Source organism: Rhipicephalus sanguineus, chromosome 3, assembly GCF_013339695.2.
Source record: "Rhipicephalus sanguineus isolate Rsan-2018 chromosome 3, BIME_Rsan_1.4, whole genome shotgun sequence".
Lineage (NCBI taxonomy): Eukaryota > Metazoa > Arthropoda > Arachnida > Ixodida > Ixodidae > Rhipicephalus > Rhipicephalus sanguineus.
The window spans coordinates 143920156-143932656 of record NC_051178.1 but is presented as its reverse complement, the minus strand read 5'-3'; the positions used below and the strand labels follow the sequence as shown (position 1 = coordinate 143932656).

The 12501-nt window shown below is 44.7% G+C and overlaps 1 protein-coding gene across 2 annotated transcripts in view; it reads left to right on the top strand.

Moving 5' to 3' along the window:
• Positions 1-884: 884 nt before the first annotated feature.
• LOC119387344 (insulin-like growth factor 1 receptor) overlaps positions 885-12501 on the top strand; it is a 33752-nt gene continuing 22135 nt past the window's right edge. The window contains exons 1-3 of one of the 2 annotated variants that reach the window (XM_049413485.1): positions 885-971; positions 6076-6140; positions 6699-6841. In XM_049413485.1, coding sequence (XP_049269442.1) covers positions 946-971; positions 6076-6140; positions 6699-6841 — 234 coding nt within the window. In that variant the 5' untranslated portion in view covers positions 885-945. The remainder of the gene's footprint in view (positions 972-6075; positions 6141-6698; positions 6842-12501) is intronic. The other variant, XM_037654701.2, reaches the window with a different exon arrangement.

Sequence of the window (12501 nt, the reverse complement as noted above, 5' to 3'; positions counted from 1 at the left end):
AGGAAAATGAAATAATGTAAGCTTAAAATAAACGTAAGAAAAATAATCGGTATCGTAAAGTCGAGAAGGCAGAACGAGACATTGGTAGACATGATGGTAAATTGAAAAAGGCAGAAAAAGAGAAATACTTGCAAAATGACTGCATGGTATAAAATTGTGCAGTGAATGGTAGTAAATGAGAAATTCTTAAACAGTAACATGCCTGTGTGCCAGCAACCAGAAAGCCAAAGATGATGTATGCAGGTGGGTGAGGTAATAATGACTGTATGTCTGAAGTATGCATGTAGGACTGCCTCTTCTATGATGTTAGTGCTAATGTCTGCCAGCAGACTGGCATCATTGTTCATTTGGTGTGCCTTTAATAAAGGCTATTTAAGACTTGTCTCGTCATCAGCTGTTCACAGTTGTAACAATGTATTTGAAAGTTTATAATTAAGGTTGGAGTGAGAGGGCTTTTATTCATGTTGCTATGAGCCAGAACGTAACGCAAGCGTGGCCCAGTCCCTATGTGCAAGCATTCTTCTATGCGCTGCCGTACATTATTTTGCTAGACACGAAGGGAGCAACATGATACAGAGAAGAAATGCAATTCTTTCTGTCTTTACATTGCTGCTTACGTTGCATCGTATAGTAGACTGTAGTAAAAAACTAAAAACTAATTTTGGCTAAGAATGAGATCTATTCGTATACTGATGAGTTTGCAAGTCACTTGGTTGTCTTTATTGTTCTTACAAAAGTACATTTTTCTTTGTGCATGTTAGTATTTTTCTATCTATTCTTGAATGTGAGCATTGTCTTCTTCTTTGTCCTTTCCCCCGCCTCTTTGCTCTCCACCTTTTTTTTTTACCCCTCCCCGTGTGCTTCCTGGTAGAAGTGATCTCCCAAGGAGCCATAATTGCCATCTGCCTCGTGGTCGTGGCCATTGTGGCCGCAGCTGCTGCTGTCATGTGCTTCATCTACCAGAAGAAGAAGTGAGTGTCTTGTACCGATCCCCACCTAAGCACAGTTCTTGTTCCCCGCCTCTTTCTCCCACACTCACAAAGCTCAATTTTGTTCTCTAGAATTTGTAACATTTCCAGCCGACAAAATGCCACTATAGCACAGATGCACGGTTGTTTTAGATCGTTCATACAGTTGAACCCGCATATATAGAGCCAACACATAATGAATTATTGTGTATATTGAACAGTTGTAGAATCCCCTTGACTATATCTTGATATATAAAATATTTTATACATTGAATTACCTATATCTAGAACTTGCTGTGATCCCCTTCAGATTTGATATATGCTGGTTTGAATGTATAACATTTCGCAGGGGCCACCTGCACAAAGTGTTCAATCTGTGAGTGAATTTGCGCAATGTCGAAAAGAGAGAATAGTGCAGGCTGCAGTTTGCTTGAATTGAGACATTTTGAGAACTTTTTAGTTCTACATTAGTCTCTCAATAACGTAAAAGAGAGACATGGCTGAGCTTTACTAACAATCCGTTCCACTCGTATTTCGAGCGTTTCACACTCCAGCGAACCTGGCCCTCACGTTCTTGATAACCAAGTTTCCCAGAAGTGCAAAACAAAGGCATGTCCTCTTCACTTCTTCACTCAGTCCTCGCCTTTCTGAGTGCTAAATGAATTGAAACATTAAATGTACTGAGGCCCAACATTTTTGCTGGGAGAGTGTAATTGGGTATTGCATTGTTGTACAGTCAAACCTCGTTAATACGTACCCGCTTTAAACGTACGAACGGTTAAAACGTAGTTGCGACGAATCCCCGGCCGAGTCTCATAGAGCCCAATGCATTCGCTGACCAAGGAGAGACATGGGTCTTAAAAAGTGGTTTTTTAAAAGTTGGGTGAATGGCATGAAATTTAAAACACTTATTCAGCTTTTTCCATAGATTCAAAATATCTAAGCAGATTTTTAATAGCTGCATTAGAACAAAAGATATGCAATTTATAACACAAATTTAAGCATATTTCTTACGGGGATTTTTGGCAACTTTGCTTTGTCAAACACAAAAACAAAGTATGTGGCAAGATTGCCAGGAAGCTGGTCTAGCCGGTGATGCTATTTATTTTCTTATAATGTTGTTGACCAAATTATAATTCTCGATAATCAAAAATAGTATGCAGCAAAAAAATTTCACTCACATTTACTTCTATTTATTTTGCATTCAAAGTTTGTTGATGGCAATCAGATTAGCATCACCGGCTAGAGCAGTTCTCTGGCAGTCTTGCCACATACTTTGTTTCTGTGTTTGACAAAGCAAAGTTGCCGAAAATTCCCGTAAGAAATATGTTTTTAGAGATTGCACATCTTTTGTACTAATGCAGCTACCAAAAACCTAATTAGAGATTTGGAATCTGCAGAAAAAATTGGATAAGTTTGTTAAATGTCATTCAGTTCACCCAGATAATAAAAGAAATAAAAAAAAGACCCGCGTCTCCCCTTAAGGGGAGACGTGGGTCTTAAAAAATGGTTTTTTAAAAGTTGGGTGAATGGCATGAAATTTAATACACTTATTCAGCTTTTTCTGCAGATTCAAAATCTCTAAGTAGATTTTTAATAGCTGCATTAGAACAAAGGATATGCAATTTCTAACACATATTTAAGCATATTTCTTACGGGGATTTTTGGCAACATTGCTTTGTCAAACACAAAAACAAAGTATGTGGCAAGATTGCCAGGAAGCTGGTCTAGCCGGTGATGCTATTTATTTTCTTATAATGTTGTTCACCAAATTATAATTCTCGATTGTCAGAAATAGTAAGCAGCAAAAAAACTTCACTCACATTTACGTCTATTTATTTTGCATTCAAAGTTTGTTGAAGACAATCGGATTAGCATCACCGGCTAAACCAGCTCTCTGGCAGCCTTGCCACATACTTTGTTTCTGTGTTTGACAAAGCAAAGTTGCCCAAAATTCCCGTAAGAAATATGCTTTTAGAGATTGCACATCTTTTGTACTAATGCAGCTACCAAAAATCTAATTAGAGATTTGGAATCTGCAGAAAAAATGGCATAAGTTTGTGAAATTTCGTTCAGTTCACCCAGCTAATAAAATAAATAAAAAAAAAGACCCGCGTCTCCCCTTAAGCCGTAGTGGTTCGCCCTATGCCTACCGGTTAGTGCGTACCCTGCGTACCGCGATAACTTTTTGTGCCATAATATTTTACTGCGCCGCTCAACTTCCCGATGCCAGAATGTGCCGCCAAAGGTCTTCCGCCTTTTTGAGAAGTGCGCAGATCAGTCGATCCCCGATTCCGACTTCCGCGCGATTGCGGCGACGCCTTTGCGGCTAAGCATCGGGAAAGAACGAAGGCGAGGTGGCGGCCACCGACGAATGCGCCGACATGACTTATCGCCGACAACCTTATCACAATAAGTATCTTCAGCTATCTGCTCGGGCACGCGTGCGGCGCAGCGCTACTTTTAAGCCTACTGCACGCTTTTATTAGGCGACAACCTGAACGCGCTGGGCCGCCGATCGCTGCCGCTTCGTTGTGCGCGGCCGTCTTCAAGGCTGAAGTTGAATTAATGGCACAAATGCTCGGGCAGGGACGAAGAACTTCAGCCATGTACCAACTAGCCCGACAGCAAACGCTACTAAGCCGTCATCAGGCGCGCACCGTTTTGTAGAAGCGAAAGCAGATCGCGCGTAGTTAGCGTTGCGGGTCGCGGGCGCCGAGAAACCTCGCTGCATTGACGCTATCACACTAAACGCACGTGTACGATACAGCAAGCGTAGCGCAGTTGTAACCATACTGCACGCTTTTATTAGGCGACCACCCAAAGCGCCTCCGTCCGCTGCCAGGACCGATAGAGCATCGTGGAGTGCGCATCGCTTGCATGAAGCTCGTCATCGCTGCGTTAACCGAACAAGCTACTCGCCGCATCTGTGCACGATCTGGATCGAAGTGGTTACGAACAACATTCCCACGATAAATGCGCGCGTGCGGCACAGCAAGCGGCCCGGTAGTGACGGCGTGAGCCGAGTAGGCGACGCGCTGCACGCAACTAGCCGGGAGACGATCGGCGCCACGCGGCCGTACCGCGTTTCACTAAAACTGTGTCAGTTTTCGTTTAGTAGCAGATCGCGGTTAGACGCACGCACATATACCGCGGAAAGCAGACGTGCGGTCACTGCGTTGAGCGCGTATCCTGGATCCTGCAATAGTTTCGAAATGCTCTTCGGCGTCGCCACTACGCGCTATCGGGCGATCGTGCGTGTGTGCCAGGATCTTTTCTCCACTTTGGCAAAAAGAAAAGGCTTTGCGGTGGATACTTTAGGCAATATATGCTGTGGCACTCTATTTATTTGCTGGTGGCGATGGCGTACGCTAGGAGATTCAAATTTGTACTTGGTGTTTAATGCGTACTACCGTTTAGTGCGTAGTTATGCCGCGTTCCCGGCAGGTACGTATTAACGAGGTTTCACTGTACAGTGAAACCACGTACCTGCCAGGAACGCAGCATAACAACGCACTAAACGGTAGTACGCATTAACCACTATCGCCGCCAGCAAAGAAATAAACAGAGTGCCACAGCAAATATTGCCTAAAGTACCCACGGCAAAGCCTCTTTTTTTCTTTTTGTCAAAGTGGAGAAAAGATCCTGGCACTCCCGTACGACCGCCCGATAGCGCGCGGTGGCCACGCCAAAGGGCATTTTGAAACTATTGCAGGGTCCGGGATACGCAGTTACCCACAGAACGGAGAGTGTCTGCTTTGCACGGTATACTATGTGTATGCGTCTGTACCGCAATCTGCTACTAAATAAAAACTGACACAGTTCCAGTGAAACGCAGTACGGCCGCGTGAATCGTCAGGATCGTCTCCTGGCTAGTTGCGTGCAGCGTGTCGGCTACTTGGCTCACGCCGTCACTGCCGGGCCGCTTGCTGTGCCGCTCACTGTGCCGCACGCGCACATTTGTCGTGGGAATGTTCTTCGTACCAACTGGCGCTCCAGATCGTGCTCAGATGCGGCAAGTAGCTTGTCTGGTTAACACTGCGATGATGAGCTTCGTGCAAGCGATGCGCACTCCGCGACGCTCTAGCGGTCCTGGAAGCGGACGGAGGCGTGTTGGGTGGTCGCCTAATAAAAGCGTGCAGTATGGTTACAACAGCGCTGTGCTCGCTGCACCGCACGCGTGCGTTTAGCGTGATAGCATGAATTCGGCGAGGTTTCTCGGTGCCCGCAGCCCGCAACACTTAACTCCTCAACAGCGATCTGCTTTCATTTCTACAAAGCGGTGTGCGCTTGAAGACGGCCCCGCACAACGAGGCGGCAGCTATCGGCGGCCCAGCTCGTTCAGTTTGTCGCCTAATAAAAGCGTGCAGTATGCTGAAAAAGTAGCGCTGCGCCGCACGCGTGCCCGGGCAGATAGAGATACTTATTGTGATAACGTTGTCGGCGATAAGTCATGCTGGTGCGTTCGTCAGTGGCCGCCACCTCACCTTCGTTTTTTCACGATACTTACCTGCAAAGGCGTCGCCGCAATCGCGCGGAATTCGAAATCGGTGATCGACCGCTATCCGCACTTCTCAAAACAACGGAAAACCTTTGGCGGCCCGTTGTGGCATAGAAAAGTTCAGCGGCGCAGTAAAATTTTTTGGCACAAAAGGTTATCGTGGTACGCAGGGTACGCACTAACCGGTAGGCATAGGGCGAACCACTATGGCTTAAGCGGTCAGCGAATGCATTGGGCACTATGGGACTCGGTTGGGGATTCGTCGCAACTACGTTTTAACCGTTAGTACGTTTAAAGTGGGTACGTATAAACAAGGTTTGACTGTGCAGGGTTCCAGAAGTGATTGCAGTAGTATACAGTGGACTCTGATTAAACGGAACCTGAAGGGACCAGGAAATTATGTTCCATTTAAGCAGCAGTTCCATTTAAAAGCTTTCCATTTACTGAAAGTCCAATCACCAGTATATGCACTGGTGATTGCATCTGTATTTTCATTTGTTGTATATATGGATCTTACGAACTCTTTGTTCATGTTGTTGTTGTTTGGTTGTGCATCTTTTGTTATGTCTTAGTAACATTGTGGAATAACTAAAAAAAACCTTGCAGACGAAACCCAGAGGTTCCCAATGGGCTTCTTTACTCTTCAACAAATCCAGAGTATGTCAGTTCAGGTGAGTACTAAAACTAATTGTTGAAATATAACACATTGGCATGCATGCCACCGTTACTGTCACTAATGACATCTCTTGTAGCAGTGCACTAAAGAATGGAGTTTAATATTAATCTATTTTTTGTCAGGTCACAGCCAGAAAATTACTATTAAAATAAATACAAAGCTCGAAAATACAAAATTAAGTCAATACGCCATATGTGCGAGCAGTATGGCTCGAATAATGAGATTTGAACTATAAATGTGCACATTAGCATTTATTTTGTTGTTGAAGAACTACAGATGCTTTGTGAAATGGTGCATAGAGGTATGACCACATTGTGTGTGTTGACACAGTCACTGGCTCGTGAATCGTACATCAATAATTCCTCAGGTGCAGTGTGGATGTATCGCATGGATCAAAAAATAAATTGCCTCTTGATATTAGCCGTGCATTTGTGCCAGAACTAATTATCGCAATGTGCTCCGTAACAGCATCAGCAACACCTAGTTTGTGTCGATTCTCCCTTGTTGTGTAGCCTGATGAGAGCAAGCCTTATACCCATCCTCTCCATTGCAGTGTATGAACCCGATGAATGGGAAGTGCCCCGCGAGTCCATTCAAGTGGTGAAGGCACTGGGCCAGGGCTCCTTTGGCATGGTCTACGAAGGACTCATCTACAACTTGAAGCCAGACAAACCAGAGACGAGGTGTGCCATAAAGGTGAGCGTTTCTTCTTCTTCGGTGCCTCCGCATGTCTTGCTGTTCGATTACGTAATTTGAAACCCAATTCTTTCTACGACAAGTCCTGTCTTGGCATTCGAACAACTTAACAAAGTTAGTAGTGTGTACTCGGAGTGTATGAGCCTGACACAGGATACTCACTCATTTTCAGCACCTACAAACCTAGGATAACATGTGGCCTCTCACGAAGTACTAGTATTAATAAAAGTGATTACCCTCATTTCGAGTGCGCTTTGGATTTGAGAAAATACGGTGCTTCACTTGTATTATACTCTTGAAACACCACTGTTTTTACTAAGCGTGAATGCATAGAGTAATAAATCGACTCAGTTCTGATCCAAGCAATTTACCTGCATGGTGCTCAAGTAGTGAACTTCACATCAATGCTTCGAAAAGTCAGTTTACACTTTTTCATACACGTAAACATGTCATCATGCCGGCACCGCGGCTTATTTTATAAACACACATTCTTTCACCTGCCTTTTTAAAGTTATGTTCGTTGGCGTCAAACTACATAGATTGTTAACTTAACTTTAACCTGCATGTTGACATGGTCTAAAGAAAAAATGCTTTTAGAATAAGAATACTAATTTTAACACTCTCGCATTTTCTCCAATAGTAGATGAGAACTTCACTTTATTACTGCATACTGCCACTATGACACGGCATCTCATTTTGTGGAAACGTGTCACATCTACAACACTTGCAAGATCAAGCTTTGAAGATTATCAATTTTTGTGGTTACATGTCACATGCAGTAATAATTTACAGATCCTTAGTGATGCTACCATTACGTTATACACTCCAGCTCAGATTGGTTTCGCTGATATTCTGTACACTCATCCATTAAATATTTTTAGATTGTATTAAGCAGACATATTGCCATGTGGAGGGCTCGATATTCCCAGGCCTTTTGTGGTTGCGCTGCTGTCTGCTGCTCCTGCGCCCAGTCCTCTGCTCGCTTTATATTTTGGCTACAGTTCCCACCCACCATAGCATTGTGGAGTTGAACTCTGCCATTCATCATGCCTGACAATGCCAGCCAGACACCACTGCCTGGCCTTGCCAGCTACTGGGTTTGCTGGTGCACAGAGTCAGGGAGATCCTCACACCTTCTGTGACACGGATGATGAAGACGTTGAAGTGTGGCTGGAATCATGTGAAAGAGCAAGCACCCTAAAAAAATGGGACGATACCCTGAAGCTCAACAGTATGCTCTTTTATTTAACGGATGTTACCATTCTGTGGTTCAAAGACCACAAAGCCGATTAGCTCACGTGGGTTTTCGTTTGAGGACAAGCACCAAAAAAATTTTCCACTTCCCTGGCATGCATAAGCTTCATGCAGACCAACACCTCTGAACCTGATCCCTGCAAACTGGGGAAACAGTCACCAGGGGGGCTATTTTGTACGTGTTCTGTCACAGAACAGAGGCGGAGCGTTCTGTGAGCTGCACGGGATTGGTCGAGGCTCGATTCAAATTCAAATTCAATATGCATTGTTTCACGGTCCAAGACGTGAGAATAACCTGGAAAAGCCATAGAACGGTCACGTGACAGCCACAGAACGGCCGCAGACCTCGTTCCGTCGACCTCCTCTCCCCATTCTATCGACAAAAATGGATACAAAACGGGCTCCGGACAACTTGGATTGGATCCAAACGTATGCGCGTGGGTTGGGGAGAGGAGGAGCGGCTCCACGCGCTGACTGGTATTCAGCCATCTCCCTTTTGCGACAGTTTGCGAAAATGGCGTCTCCGTTCTCGTTCATGCCATTTCGTGTCGCTTGTGTGGCTACTGCAGTCACGCAGAAACGAAGCCCCGAGGTAGAAGATGCGTTTGAGGTGATGACTGAAGAGGAGTTCCGGCGGCACTTTCTTCTGAAAAACGGTTCGAATGTTCGCGCTGTTTAAATATTACTACAAGTGGACAAATACTAGAAGTATTGGTTGAAACAGCGTGGTAGCCAGCGCCACTATCGACAGTCTCTCGAAAGTATGACACCACCTAGCGCTATGTCAAGATGCTAACGTAAATAAATTGTTAATGTAATCGCATTCTTCAGTTTAAAGCTTTGAAAAACAATGTCAGACAATATTGATGTTCAGCTATAAGGATTCCATCATTTTTCGTGCGCTGAAAATATTCACAAATTCCTTAGATAGCTATTGGCTGCTTGCTCCCTCTCGTTCTTCCGTTCGGTCCCGCCTCCGTTCTGTGACAGAACGCGTACAAAATAGCCCCCCAGCTGCATAGAGGACATTGTCGACCTCTGCCAGCATGTCATCCCAACATAGGAGGTGGCGGACAACGTATGGCACAACATGACTGGCGTTTCCAATGATGTCTCTGAGCTTTGTTGAGGTTGTTGCATGGCCACCACCTCAGACTTTCAAGCTCTTTACACCAGCCTTGCCACTGCACCCAGCTCCTCACTTAGTTCAGCTGACATACACACACAGCAGTTGTCAATGGAGCCCTTTCAACAACTGGCCAATATGTTTCGTGGGTGGTCTACCTGGCCATGTGACACGATTGTGCTGTCACTGCATACCATCCTATCATCTTCCTGCCTTGAACCTTATCCATATGTTTCACTGCATCCATCGTCCTTCACACCTGGGAACCCCAGCCAGACATTTTCACACTCAGACTGCTGCCCTTTTGTTGAGTGCTGCTCGCTGTCGCTTCAATGCCGTTCACTTTTGCTACTGCATTGTTGCACATCTACACCAAGACCTCCACTTAAATAATGCTGCTTTGGTACCACTCATCTCACCATCTTTGACAATGTGGTATCCAAAGGTGCTATTCTTTTTGATGACATTAAATCCCATGCGGTTGCAGATTTTGCTGAACCTTCCTTCCTGAAAGACAACTTCATACCTTCCTTGGCCTCTCTTGTTACTTTTGCGGTTTCATTCACAATTTTGCATCCATCACTGCTTCCTTGGATCCACCTATACGAAACGGCAAGAAAAATTGCGCCTTGTAACCCGCTTGTGACGATGGCTTCAAGGAGTTGCTTTGTCTGCTATAACCTTGCCACCGGTACTGCGTCACTTTGACCCTACTTCTCCGATCGAAGTACACACCAACACCAGCAGTGCTCGACTCTGCACTTTGCTCGCGTAGTGAACATCTGGATACTATGAGTACATCTTTGTATACACAAGCGTTGCCCTCACCAATGCCAAGATACTGTCATAGAAAAGGAATGTTTGACCATAATTTGGGTGCTTGCTAAATCTAGAACTTATCTCTATGGCCATTGCTTCGACGTAGTGAACGACTGTCATGCGCTTTGTTGGCTGTCCACATTGAAGGACCCCTGAGGCCGATTAGCTTGCTGGTCATTATGGTTGCAAAATATCGACATGTGCATTGTCTACACGTCTAGCCACACCTCACCGATGCTGACGCACTTTCACGTTCGCCTCTGTCGACCGAAAACGCTGCCTGCCTATCTGTCTTTCACAAAGCACTTTCGTCCGCAGCAGACTGTGACGTGGTTTCAGAGCAAAGCAAGGGCGCCTGGATTAGCACTCTTCTCCACTTCCCTTTGGGGAGCAGTTGCAGTGAACAGGAATGCCCGGTGCTGCAGCCACGCTGCCAGCTCTCCTTGTGGAGCGAGCTTGAGATTCCCTGGCCTGTTGTGGCTGAGATGTTGCCGGCTGCTGTTGTGCCCTGTCTTTTGCTCACTTTATAGATATAATTAATATTTCTGAACTTGCTAACAGTAGCAATAGTTTCTTCCTTTAATAAGCACTAACTGCATAACGTTTACTTCTCCTTTACGGGTATTGAATACTGGAACGAAATAATAACTAGGGGTGTGCGAATATTCAAACTTTCAAATATTTTTCCAATAGTGTTTGCTATTCGATTCGATTCGATTCACACCGAAATTTTACTATTCGAAGTATTCGAACTTCCGGAAAATAAATATAACAGTTTATAATAGTGGAAAATAAATATAAAGACAATAAATCGGCGTGCAGTGTGCTTGGTATTGAGTTTTGGGGCGCCGACGTGCAAAACTGCTAGCCGCTTCCACCGGTGCTCTGAGTGGTCGCTGCTCGACGAGCTTGCCAGAGGGTCCGCTGCCAATACGTGAAATGCCCATCTACGGTTCCGAGGAGTCAGCAGGCGATGCAATTCGTTGCTTGTGATGAAACACATTGCAGCTTCTTCGCTTTCACTTGTCCGCTAGCGCGATGTTCTCGCCCGCAAAGTTCGGATTCGTCTCTTACGTCGGCGCCGTGAGCGGAGTTGGGCCTAGCCACAACTCCGAGCAGTAAGCTTGGTTGCGATGTGCGTGGCCGCGGTGCCCAATGTTTCGAAGTACGTCATGCTTGATTTCGAGTACAAAGAGCTGTCCCGCGATGGTCTTCGTCACCAGGTGCGACATGCTGATAAGCAGAACAGTCGGTCTGAGACGCATGTCTTTGATGTTCGCGAAGAGCGCGTCGCACTATCGTAATCGTAATACTTGAGCTTCTGCTTGCAGCTGCCAAACTAAAGCATATTATATTCTAAGTGATCGTTGACCTGTGAACACAGAACGAGTGCAAACGCATCGCTAAGTAGCGCGATTTTAGACAGCCGTGACCTCGCGACGTGCAAGCAGCAGATGATGCCCTCCCAGAGTGAGGATCGGACCAATGGCAAGGCATGCTGGAGCAACATGGCGGACACAGCCAGTCGAAGGCCTCGGAACGAACTTCAAACGTCTTTTTGTACGCTTTTTTCTGAACGGAGGACCTAGCGGAAGCTGGAAATTTGAAGACTGAGAAATGCTCTTTCCGACGAGCCCAAGATGGCGGCGCCCGGTTGTACCATTGCGGAGCAGTAATTTTTTTAAACACAGCTTTTTTTTGTGATTTCCGCAGTAATTTTCGCCACCTCAACAAGCACAACAAATATTTTACCAGCCAGGTGACGTTGAGTTTACTCACATCTATTGTGGATCGAACAAAGTTGTTTCACTCACTCACTCACCACACTTCTACGTAGTTTTCAGTGACAGTATTTTGGAATCAGAAAAAGGACTGCAATACCGAAAATGCGATTTTAGAAAATCGATTTTTTTTTTTTCACGATCCAAAAGCCGTATCCACCCTGAGGAATAAATTGGTTCTTTGACCATGCTTGTGACTTGTAACTGTTCCTATCTCATAAGAACATACTTAGGGATTCTCTGCAACTTTTTTCTATAATTTCACTGCGAAGTATTCGAAAATTATTCGATTCGATTCGCACTCAGTCTTTATTATTCGAATTCACTTCGCACCGAAAATCTTGCTATTCACACAGCTCTACTACTAACGCCATATTAAATCCTGTCGAAATATTTGTTATTTTGTTGATTGCTGTTTGTCTACAGACTTCTTATATATTATGAATATGTAATGTAACCAAACTTTTGTTTCAGTCATTGTTTTAATATTTGCTTATGTTTCAGTTTTTATTCTCTAACCATTAACATTTAAGAGAGACATTAAGTAATAGTCGTTAACCACACTGCTGGCTGTAGATGTAATATGATAAATATATAACCAAATTTATTTTGCTTTTTAATGTCTTGATGTTTGCTTATCTTTTACTTTTTATTCTCTCATTATCTTTTCTTAACCTTTT